The sequence below is a fragment of the Micromys minutus genome (genome assembly GCF_963924665.1).
Source record: "Micromys minutus genome assembly, chromosome: 21".
NCBI lineage: Eukaryota > Metazoa > Chordata > Mammalia > Rodentia > Muridae > Micromys > Micromys minutus.
In genome coordinates this window covers 9,020,667-9,037,875 of record NC_137956.1, presented here as the reverse complement: position 1 = coordinate 9,037,875, position 17,209 = coordinate 9,020,667, and the positions used below count along the sequence as shown (strand labels likewise).

Sequence of the window (17,209 nt, the reverse complement as noted above, 5' to 3'; positions counted from 1 at the left end):
AAGGAGTTTAAGGAGAAAATATTTTTCTTGTGTGTACAATTGAAACTTTTAGGCCCATGGTCTTGGTAGTTGGGGGCGGGGCTCCCAGGGAAGGGGAGTAGATCCCCCCTCAGGAAGGAAACCTGTTGATTGACAGTACTTCCCTGGAGTCAATTTGACCTGTGAGAAGTGGATTTGGGTGCATGCCCTGAAGCTTTTAAGTATCTCTTCAGTTTACAAAAAGATACATTTAGATGTGTTAGTGTTTCCGCTGTTTCATGTTAGAGCTCTGAACTTTGAAGTCCCACAACGGTAGCTCAGGGAGGGAAGATCTCTGAAGCATGTTCCTTCTGTGTGCCTTCCCTCGCTTTGGTCACCATTCAAGGTTTTCACATCTTCCAACCTTCATACACCTTACCATGCTTACCAGCCTCAAAACACCTTCCTATTTCCTCAAACCTTCCAGACCATGAGGGGACAGATGCAAGTTAGACTGTGGCTGTGTAAGGATGGGGCCTCGGGAAATTTCTAGGGATATTATGATGCTCATAAAGCCTTGAAGAAGGTATAGGGCTTCGGTTGAGGAAGCAGACGTGGTTAAAAAATGTATTTCATCTGGAGACAGAGAGCTTGGTAAGCAGGGGTGTGAGGATCTAGAGTTTGTGTCCTTAGAGCCAGGGTATTGTGATAGGGAACAGCTGGAGATAATGCTGCAAAGCTGGCTAAACCAGTTTGTAAACTGTATGGTGCTGAGGAATTTGCACTTTTCTCAAAGAGTTGGCAGCTTTTATTCTGTGAAGGGCCAGTAGTAAATGTTTTAGGCTCTGCAGACCACTGGAATTATTCATCTCTCCCGCTGAGCCACATAGACCAGGGACAGACTATACATCTATGAATAATGTAACTGTTCCAATTTACATTTATAAAAACAGCCAAATCCAAGTCCCTGCTGTAAAACACAAGAGCACATTCTTATCTGGTTGTGGTTTAGTGCCCATTACCCATCCTCCCATGCACAGCCTTTCTAGCCTGTAGAAACATCTACTCAGTGTCTGTGAAGTTAACTTTTTTTTTTTAAGGTTAAGGACATTTTATTGCTACCAGAGGCTTTATCAGCAGTACATGGTTCTGACTGCAGTGCCTTCTTCAGACTGCAAAGGGAGCTCAGGGTTCAGAAGCCAACCAGAGAAAAACAAGGGAATAACTCCTTATCAAGAGAAAGCCTAATAGTGTAATATAAAACTAGGGCACTGAATTCAATGATAAGTTACAGACTCAAATCAGGGCTGCCCCAATATCTAGACAGTTGCTTCTACTGATTATAAATGATCGAAAACGGATCAGTTATAAAAATTTACGTATATGTTACATACATGTTTCTTTGGTGAGCACCTGGATATATTAACTTTATCAGAAATTCTTTTATATATATGTCAAAAATACCTAAAATGTCCTAATTACATGCCATTTTTAAAGCTCAAGATGGACAAAATGACAATAGTAATCTTTTTAAAGTGAAAACTGAAATAAGACACACAAAGTAAGAGAACTTTTTCAATTGCCACTGATTCACGGGATAGCGTCAAAGTGCCCTTTTCAAACTAACATACTTGAACCCTGGGTTAGACATGGCTGCCACACAGAACAATTTGCTTACTGAATTACTTTAAAAGAACAGGCGGGTGTCAGAACACAGTGAAGTCAGAATACAAAGATCAAGAAGCACACAACGTATGAAGTATTCAACTGAGGCAAGAAAAGGCAAGAGGAAGTTAACTTTTTAACTTCTACTTATGCGTGAGAAACTACGGCGTTTGACTTTCTACGTGTGGCTTAGTGCATTAAATATGTCCTTCAGTCTGTGTTGCTGCACATGTCCATCATATTGGTTTTACCTCCTTGTCATTCAGAATTTGTTCTCTTCTAATAACGTGTCCTCAGAGGACAGGTGAGAGATGGATAGCATTGTCATCCTCACAGAGTGGCTTCTGGACTGCTGTCCTGGGACATTGTCAGTATACGGTGCTCCTCAGTGAAGGGAAGCTGAGGGGAAATGTACAGCCAGGATGGGGACTCCAAGAGTGGGAAGTGCAGAGTTTTAAGTGAGGTAGCGTGGACACTTTGTTAACACTTTGTTGAAGCAGCGTTGAAGTTTCTAGAAAAGTTGTCCGTGGTAACTGGAAGAAGTTCTTTCATCTTGGCAAAAATTCCAGGATCTGAATCACAAGGAAATGACTTATATTGTTTTGAAAGGGGAAAACAAGCTGGAGTGAAGCCATGGAAACATGCTCCCCTATGACACACAAAAAGTAGCAAGAGTTATGGAACGCAGCTACAGACCCTGTGATCTGCAGCAGTAGCGTTCCCGTGGCACACTGGCGCAGACCTGACACAGCTTAGGTGCCTAAGAACCTTAGAATAAATAGGCATAGGCCATGGGCCCAGGGGAAATCCAAATATATTATTGTTTTGCTAATTTAACACTGCAATCAAGTGACTCCTAATGGCATTCTGCCATACTTCCATATCTTAGTTTGAGACACTATTGCTGTGATCAAACACCATGACCAAAAGCAACTGGAGACGGTAGGACTTGTTTGGCTTACACATCCTTATCACTGTTCCTCATTGAATGAAGTCAGAACAGGAGCTCAAGCAGGGCAGAAACCTAGAGGCAGGAACTGATGCAGAGGCTGTTGAGTTCCGTACTGGTTTGCTCAGCTTGCTCTCTCGTAGAACCTAGGACTAGAAGTCCAGAGATGGCACCACCCACAGGGAGAGCTGGGGTCTCCCCCATCAATCACTAATTAGGAAATGCCTTATAATGGGATCTAATGAAGGAATTTCCTCAGTTGAGATTCCCTTTGTCAAGTTGACGTAAAACGAGCCAGCACACCACGGATCAGTGCCTTGCTCAGCTCTCATCAGAGAAGCTTCCTCTGTACATGGGGACTAATGCAGAGATCCACAACTGGGTGAGAGTCTGGAACACTCAGTCCTAAATGTCTTCATTAAATCCCTCCCCCCAGGCTCAGGGAGCTATGCAGAGGAGGCGGAAAGGTTGTAAGAGCCAGAAGGGGTGGGTGACACCAAGGAAACTGTCTTCCAGACACAACAAAACTGACTCACATATGAACTCAGAGACTGCGGCAGCACGCATGGGGCCTGCGAAGGTTCCAGACAGACATGCGGAGATGAGAGGGAGTAGGTAGGAGCTCCTGTTCCCGCTTCCTGAGCAAAAGAAGCTATCTCCAATTGACAGCCACTTGAAAGGAAAACCAGTCTTCTACAGCAGTGGCTCCCGGGTTACCCGAATCACAGTTGAGGGCAGGCCGCATGCCAAGCAAGCACATGGCCAACGCAGAATAAACTCTGACATTTTTATAGTGTTTTTGGTTTGGAATGTTTGTCTCGTGTTTTGTTTTGGGTTTTTTATGGGGGGATGGGGGGTTCTTTATTTTACTGGTTCTTTACTTATATGACATATTTTCTAATTTAATGGTTTTATGGGTTTTATTAGTATGTGTGTTTCTTGTGTTTTTTCTCTTATTATTATCATTATTCTAGTTGGTTTGCTTTTTTTACTTGCTCATTTGTTTTCTAAAGAGAGATATGAGGATGGATGGGTAGTGAGGGTCTAGGAGAAGATGGAGGAGGGAAAATTGACCAGAATACGGAAAATGAAAGTTTGTTAAATTTAACTTGATAACAAATATTAATATCTAGAACAAATGAAAGATTCCTTTACATTATTTCTTAATATAAAAGACCACTGGAGTAGGGCCTGGCTGAGAAGGTAAAGTGTCTGCACTATCAGTGTGAAGATCTGAGTTGAGCCCTAGAGCACAAATAAAAGGCTTAGCATGGTGGTGAGTGTAAATAGCCTCCTATGCCCGCTACTTAGGAGTGGAGAGACAGATGAGTCCCTGAAGCCCATTGGCCAGCCAGTAGCCGAATTATTGAACTTCAGTGGAGTTCAAGGTTCTTTTAGAACTGTCTCCAAAAAAAAAATAATAATAATAATCAAAAGATGGAGAGATCAAGGAAATACATCACAGGGCTGGAGAGATGACTCAGCAGTGAAGAGCTCTGACTGCTCTTCCTGAGGTCCTGAGTTTGATTCCAAGCACCCACATGGTGGCTCACAACCATCTGTAATAGGATCTGGTGCCCTCTTCTGGTGTGTCTAAAGACAGCTACAGTGTACTCATAAAATAAATAAACATCTAAAAAAAAAAAGGAAAGCACATTTCACATCAACCTTTGACCTTGACAAGCATTTGTATGCATGCCTGTACACATTGTGGTATACATCCACAATAACAAGTGCATATGGTGTACACACACACACATACACACACAACAATGTATTTGTAAAAATGAACAATAGGTTACCCATGAAAAAGAAATGCCATTGATGAATGAACATGTTAAACAATGCATAACCTTATCATAATCTATCACAGTGTACATTGAAGCCATGGTGAAATACCATTTCACATATGCCAGAATGCCAAAAATTAAACCTCTGATAACACTAAAACAAACAGGAGTCCATGAATTGTCATGTATGGAATCTTTTAGAAATGTAAATTTCTTCACTTCAAACATAGTTTGGAATTGCTTTCCCCCAGCAATTCCATTCCCAGGTTTGAGCCAAAGAGGAATTATACATCTATAGTAGGAAATAGGTAGATTATTTATCATAGCAAAGAAACAGAAGGGAAAGACTGCTAGGAGCTCATATGTTCACAGGATGGAATAGTATGTTGACATGAAATTGAAATTAATATAACTGAGCATCAACTCAAAGCAATGGTAATGAAACACAGAAGTTGGGGGCTGGGGGGGGGGATGTCCAGAGAAACTGCTGGCTCAGAGGAGTTGTCATCAAACAAGTGTACCCCAGGCCTGTCTTTGGCAGCTACACAAAATGTCTGCAGTGTGATTCCAACAGAAATGAATATCGCACGGTTGCTTATCATCAGACCTAAGGTGGTTGCTAGTAAAATCAGTGGCTGTCAGGCTCCTGGGTAAATCTTACTTTCTATACACGAGTCAAAAAGGTCTGCAATGAGTTTGTAGAGGAAGATAAACTGGCTAAAATATGAAGCTGGGAACTCTTCGAAGACAAGATAGCAAAGGCTTTAGGTCAGCCCTGATGAACTTCTTTATTTCACAGCCGAATGAAGCTCGGGCGCCTCAGCCCCGCATCGTCTCTTAGCCCGTATGAACATTATATGTGGTGGGAGCAGCTGACTGCCTGTGTTTCTAGCACTAATGAGGTCACTGCAGAAGGTTCACCTTGAATACAAGGCTAGCTTGGTCTATAGAGTGAGTTCTGGGTTAGCCTGGGCTATAGTGAGAGACCTTGGTTTTTTTGTTTTTTTTTTAAACTTAAACAAACAAATGACCTACTATTTTCTTTTGTAAATGTTTCTGGAAGATCCCCTTGTTTTTATTTTATTTGTACCTGTGAGTGTTTACATGTATGTATGTGTACCACTTGTGTGCTGGTACCCTTGGAAGCCAGGAAAGAGTGTCAGATCCTCTGGAATGAGTTACAGTTGTGAGCCACTCCATGTGAATGCTGGGAACTGACCAAAATCCCTCTGCAGGAAGTATTCTTAACTGCTGAGCCATTTCTTCAGCTTCTAAAATAATCTTTTTGAAAGATACTTTAATTTTTTTTCTCAGAAGCAAGGGACTACTATTCCTTCCTGTGAGACATGTATTGCTATTTTCCTATGTTGATATTATGTCACACTGTTCCCCTAAATAGTTTGTAGTGAAACAGATGTTCTCCATTAGGATAAAATGATATCATTTTGCCACTAAAATTCAGTCATCGGGACTTGTACATCCTACCGAGTTTTGGTGGTTCTCATCTTCGCTTCCTTTCTCCTACTTGGTCACTGTCCTGCGGAGACAGTAGTGCAGGCATGAGTGGTCTGTGGGTGAGAGCAGCAGGTTAGATGAGGAATGTAGGGCACACGGACTAGCGCCTCCCTCCCTTCCCCAGTGAGAGATGCACTGCATAAGGTGTGTTGGTAAAATGGCCTCTTTCCTCTCTCCGTAGCTGTAAGAAGTGGTGGACAGAGCAAGTGACAGCCGACCGCGAGCCATGGCACTGCCCTTCCGGAAAGACCTGGGGGACTTTAAGGACCTGGATGAGGATGAGCTCCTCGGCAAACTGTCAGAGTCAGAGCTGAAGCAGCTCGAGACGGTCCTGGATGATCTTGATCCCGAGGTTCGTGCTAACCGAAGAAGAAAAACGCAGTAGCCTTTCAGACTATTTAACTCAGTAGCTGCCTTTACCAGCTTGCTTTCTCGTGGCTTTTCCTGTACCCTTCACCCACCTGCCATCCAAATGAACTGGCATTTTGCTTCTCCAGGTCCCTATATCTACCTCCACATCTTATGACACAGACATTTTAAGCTATCACTAAACATCTACACAAATTTTTTTCTTCACTACAAACTTCTCTTTGTGTAATTGAAATTAGTAATAACTAATTAGCCCTTTAATTTATGCTAATCTGTTTCTCTTCAGAGAACCAGGCTGGCACCCGTATACTGTGCCTCTAGAATGTTCTTAGTGGCCAAAACCTAATTACAGTGGTACTTGAGAAGGGTTGACCAAATGACCTAAGTTATTAGCATTGGTAGAACAGATCTAAGGGGCAGATCTGAACATAGTTATTTCTTAACGATGGTCTTTTGTTCATGACAAACCCATCCTAAGTTACAAATATTATACATTGAAATGCATTTAATATATCTAGCCTACTATCATCATAGCTTTGCCTAGCCTACTTTAAATGTACTTAGAACACTTAAATAAGCCTACTTTTGTACAACATCATCTAATGTAAAGCCTAGTTTATAATAAAGTATTTGTTACCTCATATAAGTCAACTTATTGCTATACTGAAACTGAAAACCAAAATGATTGTATGGTGTGCTTTTTCACAGTCTTAGAGTGAACCATCCTTAAGTCAAGGACAGTGTGGATGTATACGTGTCTTAATTTGCCAAGTGGTTATTACTTGTCTTATAGGTTGCACAAGGCTAATGTGGAACCATTTAATCCTTGAAATGTGACTCAAGGAGGGGCAGATAGCAGGGAAAAAACCTCGAGGTAGTGGTTATTTGCAAAGCTTGACCACCTTTCTCGAAAGCACATTGGTTTTCTGTGTCCTTTATGAACTGAAGTATTGTGAGCTTTTAGGGAAAGGAGTGGTACTGAGAATTAAATTCAGTGCCTCAAGCATGCTAAAAATGTGCTTTATAACATTGTTTTTGTTGCTAAGTGATATGTCTATACACAGGTCGAGTCCTTTGACCACAATTACTATTACAAGAAAACTTTTCATGCCTAAGTGTGAGAGATTACTCAAGATAACAGAGCTGTCAACAATATATTTGGCAGAAGTCAGTGAGACCAATTTAAATCAAATGGTTTTAAGATCTAGAAAGCACCAGACCAGCTGACAATACAGTCAGGATGGCTAAAGGTGATCCTAAGAAACCAAAGGGCAAGATGTCTGCGTATGCCTTCTTCATGCAGACATGCAGGGAAGAACATAAGAAGAAAAACCCAGAGGTTCCAGACAGTTTTGCAGTTTTCCAAGAAGTGATCTGAGAGGTGGAAGACAGTGTCTAGTGAAGAGAAATCAAAGGTTGATGAAGTGGCAAAGGCAGATAAAGTACGCTATAATTTCATCGGGACATGAAAGATTATGGACCAGCTAAAAGAGGCAAGAAGGACCCGAATGCCCCCCAAAAGACCTTCATCTAGATTTTTCTTATTCTGTTCTGAATTCTGCCCCAATCCACAAACCCTGGCATTTCCATTGGAGACGTGGCAAAAAAGCTGGGTGAGATGTGGAGTAACTTAAGTGACAGTGAGAAGCAGCCTTACGTTAGTTACCAAGGCAGCAAAGCTGATGGAGAAGATTGAGAAGGATGCTGCTGACTGTAAGTCTAAAGGGAGTTTGATGGTGCCAAGGGTCCTGCTAAAGTTGCCCAGAAGAAGAAGAGGAGAAAGAGGAGGAAGATGAATAAAAACTCTGTCTCCTTGTGAATACCTTAGAGTAGGAGAGCGCTGTGATCGAACCATCTCTTGTTTGAGTCGTGTCTATTGCCCCTGTGAGATTTAATTACAAAATCTGATCACGATCATACTGTACTTTCTCACGTGTCAGTGGTTTACATGAAGTGGCCGTGGGTGTCTGGAGCGCCCTGAAACTATCAAAGTTGTGCATAGCTCCAAACATCGTTAAAAGGAAAGGCACTGTCACGTCCTCCTCACTCAGTGCACAACCCAGACAGACTCCCGATGCTCCTTGTTTGGCGTGGAGGCTGTGAGGGGAAGATGCCTTTTGGAGGGGCCGTAGCTCAGGGCGTGCACTGAGGCTGGACCTGTTGGTACTGCGGTGGGCATTCATTTAGCTTCAGGTTGTCTTGTGTCTGTATATAGTGCCATAGGATCTGCTGACAGTTATGGAGGGGGAGGGGTCAGCTGGCATGAGAAAGAAGTATTTGGAGTCTTTTCTTTAGTTAAGTGCGGTAGATTTGAAACTTTTAAGAGAAACCGTAGAACTCATCATTGTCAGCAAAGTGAAGAACTACAACATCCATGGAAGTTCAAGACCTCTGCACCTCAACACAGTCTGCAACATCCTGTTACTTTTTGTATTCGGAAATGTTTTTGGAGTTAAATAAACAGTATTACATTTTTAAAACTGAAAAAAAAAAAAAAAGATCTAGAAGGTATATAAGAGACTGTCTAACCTGGGATTTTTAACTTGGGCCAGTGATTTTTGTGAGGGGCTGTCAAGTCTGTTACAGAATGGTAAACGGCACCTTGTGTCGGTAGAACAGTCTTGAGGTTAGACTGTGAATGTTTTTGTTTGGATACAGGCTCTGATCAAATAGAAGCCATTACAAAGGAATAACAGATAGTAGCTTGCAATTCTTTTGTGATAGAATTAATTTATATACATATTTACAGGTCAGTTATTAAGCATTAAGAAAATTGTTGTTGCTATTGTTTCTACATTAAGCTTCCCATTTCCCTGCTTCAGCTTCCTGAATGCTAGAATATAAGACAAGCTAGGAAAATATTTTCCTTAATAATCTTGGAGAAAAACATGGTCAACTCTAATATAAATAGCAACATCAATTTAAAAACCATACCTGGAAAAATAATAATGGCTCATTTCTATAATTCCAGTACTTAGGAGGATGTAGCAAGAAGGATCATGCAAGTTTATGGCCAGCATCGTCCACATTGTGAGTGCCAAGCCAGCCAAGGTGATACATCTAGAGCCTGTTTCAGAAAAGATGCTAGTGGGATACTATCTGAAGAAAATATGTAGGTGCCTATCTTTAATAATAATATAAGTGAATTCTACCTACTTAAAAAAACAGAGAGACTTGCCGGCAGCAATGACATGCCCCTTCAATCCTATCACTTGGGAGGCAGAGGCAGGTGAATCTCTGAATTCAAAGCCAGTCTGATCTACCTAGTGAGTTCCAGGACAGCCAGGGTTACACAGTGAACCCCTGTCTCACAAATAAACAAAGACTGGTAGGCCAGTAAGATAGCTCAGTAAGTCTGCACCGATGTAAGATCCCATTGTACAGAAGGAATCAACTCCTAAAAGTTGTCCTCTGATCTCTACATACATGTCATGACACATGTACTCCCCACACCTAAAATCAGTGCATCAATGTTTAAATTAAAAAAAAAAAAACCTTTTGTAATACATCTCACATGACTATCCTACAATCCTGCAAGGAGGTATTTAATTTAATGTCTGTATCATGCTAGTTTCTTGATCTTTCTTGCATGGGAAATCTATAGCAGCATATAGTGTTGTCATTCTTGGTGCTTTGGTGGTCATAATGGCTGACTCATTCTCTTTGGCAGAATGCCCTTCTGCCTGCAGGGTTCCGGCAGAAGAACCAGACATCAAAGTCTGCCACAGGACCCTTTGATAGAGAACGGCTCCTTTCTTACTTAGAGAAGGAAGCATTGGAACATAAAGACCGGGAAGACTATGTGCCCTACACTGGAGAGAAGAAAGGTAAGTCCTCCGGGTTGTCTGTTGTCACTCGGCAGCTCTGGGTTCTTTTGATAATTGATACCCACGGAGAAAATTGTTTTTAAATGTAAGTAATCAGCACTCTTCAAGGATACACTGCTGGCGACCTAAAAGTTTACTAGGTAGTTTAGGCACGTCTTTTATATACTTATCAACTTCTTCAGAGTTCTTTTTTTAACCATCCATTAGTGAAGTTTGATTACACAGAGGCTTTGTACAACCTTACTTCACTACATGTTGTTGAAGCGAATTTAAAACACTATTTTATTACAGAGTGCAAGCAATACCAAAGCAGTGCTCTTTCCTAACTCTTAAAAGTCTTTACAGAGAAATTCTTAAAATAATCCATGCATTTTAGTTGTCTCCCCTCAGTATACCTAGTTTTTGTTTGTTTCCTATCATGACTTAGAGGAAGTTTTTCTAGTTTTATCTCTTTGATATTACAGTATCCAATCCCTTTATTGTCTTTCACTTCAGCACCCTTTTTATCTTCCTTAATCAGTAAACAAGCCACTCATGAAGTGAAGACTTGGATGGAACAAGTTTACTAGCTAACGGTACAGCTCAGGAAGTAGTAGTAACACAAATAACTCAGAAGTAGGGCATGAGCTACCTGAGAAGACAGGAGCCGGGGTCCAAGGACAGGTACAGCTAGCTAATCCGAGATGGCCTATTACTTATATGCAGGGTACACTGCAGAAGTTACAGTGAGGCTGCAGAGACGGTTCCGTGGTTAAGACTACTTGCTGCTGTTCCAGAGAAGCTGAACTCAGTTCCCAGGACCCATATTGTGCAGCTCACAACTGTTTGAAGCTGCAGCTTCAAAGGCTCCAGCACCCTCTTCTGGCCTCTCAGGGTACCTGCACTCACTTGCACATAACACACACCACACCTCCATACATATGACTAAAACAAAAAAAAAAAACAAAAAACTTTTAGAAATAAAATCAGAGTACATAAAACTAGAACCAAATATATAAACATATAAAATACAGTCAAGTACATTAGGTAGGTCTCCTGATGCAATAAAAGCCATGGTTGGTTTTTGTTTTGTTTTTGTTGTTTTTTAATTGAAGGGCTTCTTTTTTTAAATGTGTATTGTTTGTTTTGTGCATCCCTGTGTAGGGTTACTGTGGGGCCAGAAGAGGGCGTCATGTAGTTGCAGTTGTGAGCTACCCAATATGGGTGCTGGGACTTGGGGCCTGTGGAGGAGCAGCAGGAGTTCCTAAGCACTGTAACCATCTCTCCAGCTCCAATTTGCTCTTTTCTTATTACTGCATTCACTCCTTTATTTTCTGTCAGTATGTGGGATGAGGGTGCATGTGGAGGTCAGGGAACAAATGAGGAATGGGTTTCTCTTTCCTTTTCCTTCTTAGACAACATCGAAGTTACCTAAGGAAGAATTGTGGTGGTGGGGATAAGTGTCTTGGTAGTCCAGACTGACCTGGGACTGGCTTAGGCTGACCTAATTCCTATGCAGTCTTCTTGCTTCAGCACCCCAGTGAGCTGGGGTTATAGGTGTGATCCGCCATGCCTCACTAGAAATTGTTGAAGTGCATATTTTTTCAGTGTTGGCGTTAAACCCAAAAACCTTTAGTATAATAAAACATTCTACCACCGAGCTACATCCCAGCCCTCTAAGCGTATTTTTTATAGGCAGACCCACAATGTGCATCTATTCATATAACTCTAACTGCTTTAGGAATACTGTCATGATGTGAAATAATTTTGGCAGAGATTAATCCAAATAACTTTTTTATAATTCTAAATGTTTAAAAGTTAAAATTGTAAGTGTATGTTTCTTTCCCTTGTATATATTACATTAAGATGTGGAAAGAGATGGGCTTTTTGCCTCTTTAAACTTTTGCAAAGTAGTAATGGGGATTATAGCTCAGTTTGTAAGAATGCCAGCCTCAGGTAAGAAACCCCGGTTCAGTCCCCAGCACTGCGTGAGCAGGGTGTGGTGGTGCAATCTGTGAGCCTGGTACTGAGGAAGTGGAAGCAAGAGAATCGGAGGTTCGAGGCTAGCCTGGGCTACATGGGACCCTGTCTTACACCACATACATGCACAAATAAGTAAGATAGAATTGCAAAGTAGGCAGCTGGGCACAAAGACACGGGCAAAGGAGAGTATTCATCTAGCCGCTTCTGAAAATGGTGGTCATGCCCAGTGCTGACTGTGGCAGTTACTGCCCGCTACACGAGTACAGATCGTCGGTAGTCTGTCTCGGTTAGAAAGGCCCAGAGCTGTGTGCGCGTGTGAATCTGCCCAGCCTTTGATACTTCTCACCGTCTTCTGTTGCTCTGCCTCCGAGTCCTTCTCCCATGTGCTCCCGCTGTGCTTCACTCTGACCTGGACTGTTTTCCCTGTCCATTATTCCAATGCCAGGCCTGCAGTCTCTTTGCTACAGATAGGTGTGTTCTCTTGGATTCTGCCTGAGCTGCTGACTCACCAGGGTTGGGCCCAGCCCGGCCCGGCCCTTGGGGGCACGCCTGTTCTCCCTGCTCTCCTTGGGGTACAGCCCTCTGCACTTGATTGTTTCTGAGTTGGCTGCCTTCCCGAGAACCCTGCCCACTGCACCTTGTTTCCTAGGGGTGAATTGTCTTAAACGAACGGTCCTGAAACACTCTTCCCTCACTTGCCTCAGCTCTCCAGAAAACTCGGGTTCTCCATTATTCTACAAGAGGCTTCCCACATCCCTTTGAGAATAAGACTTCTCTGGAGAACATTTGACTCTTGAGTAAGTCAGAAAGCCTGTAGTTAGATGTCTTTGCAGCAGCAGTTTGTAAGGTTTGGTTGTGTCTGAAGTTCTACAAGGGCTTAAATTCACTTTGTTACTTTTTAGGACTGTACCATTTCATACTTCCCCAGAGATCAGTTTTTCCTGGCATAGTCCCCCCCCCCCCCCCAGTTTAAAAAAAATCAGTTTTAAATTTTCAGTGAGTCCTGGACTTTGTTGAATAAGGAGATTAAATCAGTCAGATATATTGTCTACTGTGATGAACACAGTAAGTAGGGGTTTTGTTAGAACTCTGTTGAACGTTATGTGAGGAGCTGCAGAGACGGGCTCACTGATGGTCCACAGCCATCTGCGTTTACATTTTAAACTTCAACTGTGTGCACTTGTGTCAGTGTGCACACGAGTGCAGGTGCCCTAGAAGGCCAGAGTTGGGACATTGAACACTAACGCAGTGTCCTAAGTCTGAATCTTTGTGTCCAGGCCTGCCTGGGCAACACTGTGAGACTATGCCTCAAAAATAAAATAATTGATAAGAAAAATGTACATTTTCCTGTTCACTATAAATAAGTTCCTTCATTAAAGTTTATAGCCTGGCATGATAGTGAATGCCTTTGATTCTAGCACTCAGGAGGCAGAGGTAAATACAATTTTTAGTTCAAGGTAAGCCTGGTGTATAAAATAAGTTCCAAGACAGCCAAGGCAACACAGAGAAACCCTGTCTCAAAAAAAAAAAAAAAAAAAAAAAAGCCAAACAAACAAAAACCTTATATATATATATATATATATATATATATATATATATATATATATATCAAATCATTTTATCCGAAGTCAAAATTTCAGTAGAGAAATAATCATGACTTTTTAAAGGCATGCAAGAATTAAGATGATCATATACAGTCCATTACTAATACACTTGTTAATGAATGGCTTGGGGTAAAAAATAATACATCCACCCTATATCTGCCTGATAATGCCTAGCATTTCACTCACCATTTGAGGTGTTTAGGGCACAAACCAAAAACAACCAGTATAAAGGAATGGCATTAAATTAGTCCGTCTCATAGTTATTGAGATTTAAAATATTATTAAGACATATCAATTAATACACATATGAAGAAGGGCATTTACTGTTTTAAGAGACTTCTTGGTGGCTGGAGAGGTGGCTCAGTAGTTAAGAGCACTGACTGCTTTTCCAAAGGTCCTGAGTTCAATTCCCAGCAACCTCATGGTGGCTCAACCATCTGTAATGGGATCCAATGCCCTGTGCTGGTGTGTCTGAAGACAACCACAGTGTACTCATACATAAAATAAATAAGTTAATTAAAAAAAAAAGAAGAAGAAGAAATGGAAGAAACTCTCCAGCAGTTTCCTACTATGTATTTTTCAGAAAACATCTGATTTGACCAAGAAGCACACACAGCCCCACAGGCCAGGCAGGTGCCAACCACTAAGCTAAGTCCAGTGAAATTATCTTTTTTTGCCACTTTCATATTTTAGAATGCCACATGCAAACTCTCAATAAAAATAATGCACATCCTAGGTTGTTAAAATGTGTTTCCTGGCTTTGAATGTCAGTTAGGTCTCCACTGAGCCATCTCACTACCCAGTCCCCTTAGTTTACAAAAGCAAACGGTGGCTCAGCAGTAGGTGTTGACCACTCTTGTAGGTGATCCAGCACACAGAACTCATGGCTGCCTGTACCGCCCTCTCCACCCATCTGATGCCCTCTCCTGGCCTGTGAACCAGCTTGTATTCAAATACACATTGCCATAAATGCAACACACATGCACACACACATCTCCATAGTGTGTAAAATAATCTTTAAAACCATCTTTTGCTAATTAAGCTTGTGTAAAAGGAAATTCCTGTGCCATAAAAATCTCCCCATATAAGGTATATGATTCAGTAATGTTGACCATATTCATAGAATTACACAACAACTCCCACAGTCTTCAGTTCGGAACAGTTTCATCATGCCCCATAGACTCAGTCTGCCACATCCCCTTCTATTCCATAGCCGTAGGCGATCCCTGACTCACTCTGGCTCTGGACACCTCACATCAGTGATGGGATGTCAGCTGGTGACTGCCGTCCCTCACTGAGCGTGCTCACTCTACAGCAGACTCACATGCCCAGCCCTCCCTCACTCCTTTAATCAGAATCATATTCCACTGTGTTTTGTTCTTTAATATTTGGGTTGTTTCTTATAAATATGCTGCAATGAATATTATATACAAATGGTTGTTGTTGCTTTTGGTCTTTTGCTTTTTTAAGACAAGTTATATGCTATAGCCCAGGCTGGCCCCAAACTCCTAGGGATCCTCCTGCCTTGGTCTTCCAAGTGCTGGGATTGCAAGTGATCAATGAGCCATTACACTCGGCTTTCTGTTTGTTTTGGATTAATGCCCGTGATGGGAAAGGAGGATCTAACTTCATGGAATTATGCATGTGCCTGTCTAGTTATCTACTGACCTTTCTCAGTTGAATTGTTTTATGCTCTTGTAGGTGAATCAGTTGCTCAAAGTATAAGAGTTTACTTATAGATCCTATTTCCTTGATCTAAATGTCTTTTTTTTCTACATGGCAATACTGCCTTGCTTATAGTAGGTTTGCATTAAGTCTTCAAATGGTCACCTGTGAGTTCTCTGGTATTGGTTCTTTTCACGGCTTGCTTAGAGTCTGTAAGGCTGTTCTGGCTTACATATGAATTTTCAGATTAGCTTGTCACTTCATGTAAAGTGAATATTTGGGATTTTCACAAGAACTCAAGTCAAAAAATAAATTTGGAAAGATTATACATATCTGTATTCATACAGTAAATTTAGATCTTACCTAATTTATACATTTTTATAAAATTGATATCAGTTATTTACTACTGTTAAAGTACTCCCAAAGAAAATATGAAGTAATTCTTCTTTTATTGTTGAATAGGAATTGTCTTTTTTATTTCTTGCATTTTTTTTTTTCCTTTCTGGTACAGACAATCCAGCTCCTGACTTCATACACTGTGAGCTGGTGCCTGCTGAGCTAAATCCCCAGCCCCACCCCCTCCTATTAAAAATAGATTCTTTTCTCATATAATAAACCCTAATTACAGTTTCCCCTCCTCCACACCTCCCAGTTCCTTCCCACCTCCCTCCCATCTGGATCCACTCCCTTTTTGTCTCTCCTCAGAAAAGGACAGGATGAAGTAATTACTTTTTGTTATTAACACATTACTACATATGGAGAGATTATTATGAAGAGAATGTCAAGACAGATAACAAATCCATGTCAAGAGCCATTTAAAAATAATGTTTGGTATGTGCACTACCACTTTTAATATCCCTAGTAAGATTATAACAGCTCATTTTTAAAGCTGAATTTATTTAGAAATAAAACATTACATTATATTTAAAAATTGAAAGGAAATATGAATTCATCAAAAATCATTATCCTTCCAAAGATTGTTGTTATATTTAGTGCCTTTAAAATGTGTAACTACATCTTCATATTAAAGAATTAATAAAATGAGTTTGATTCTAAAAAAATAAAGATAAATATTTGTGTTAGAATTTCCATAGGTCTTCAGAAAACTTTTTGGCTTTTTTTTCTATTAAAGTTTATTTTGTACTTTTAAGCATTAGTAGAAGTTTGTGGGTAGGAGAAATCAGATATAAATAATACCTGAAGAAACATGGGTGAGGATTATAAAAATAAACATCTTAGATTTTTACAGTGCTTTAGATTACTTCAGCTCCTTTAAGACATGGACAGCTATTTGGTATATGGTTGGCTTTCTTTTTCATTTTCTTTTCTAGTTTCATTTTTTTAAGCCTAGGCTGACCTCAGACTTAGTACATGTTAGACATGAGGGTGACCTGGAATTTTTGCCACTTCCTCCCACATAAGGCCACATCAGCTTTTTTTCCTTTTTTAATTGACAAAAATAGAACTATATATATTTACAATTTGTGTACACAGTATAAAATGGCAAAATTGAGGCATTTGATACATGGTTGTTTTTGTTTGGTTGGTTTTGTTTTGGAGGTTTGTTTGTTTGTTTGTTTGTGGCAAATAGCTCATGGTTTTGTTTGGCCAGTGAATGCCATAATCCCGTGTTTCTCAACCTTGCCTGCTGTCTGTTGGAATGCAGGTGCACATCAGACCCACTACTAAACCAGAGTCTCTGGGCTGCAACTCAAATATTAGAATTTCTCAAAGCTTATTGCAAAGTTTATTCTGCATTCACTACTTAGAAGCAGCTTTGAGCATCAGGGGACACAGGCAAGCTTGAGCCCAGCAGGTGGCGAGCGCAGTGACTGACAGTGGAAGTCACACCTGCCAAACCACACGCACTCCCAACCCTGTTAGATGTTGGAGGTCAAGCCTGGA

General features: G+C 40.9%; 1 protein-coding gene and 1 pseudogene across 2 annotated transcripts in view; both read left to right on the top strand.

Moving 5' to 3' along the window:
• TMOD3 (tropomodulin 3) overlaps positions 1-17,209 on the top strand; it is a 52,276-nt gene that overhangs the window by 16,215 nt on the left and 18,852 nt on the right. Inside the window, exons 2-3 of the mRNA XM_080934884.1 lie at positions 6,059-6,229; positions 9,917-10,073. Of these exons, the coding sequence (XP_080791010.1) occupies positions 6,104-6,229; positions 9,917-10,073 (283 nt within the window). The 5' untranslated portion in view covers positions 6,059-6,103. The remainder of the gene's footprint in view (positions 1-6,058; positions 6,230-9,916; positions 10,074-17,209) is intronic.
• Positions 7,487-8,065, top strand: LOC308434140 (high mobility group protein B3-like; annotated as a pseudogene). The gene has a single exon. The product of its transcript is annotated as a high mobility group protein B3-like (transcript).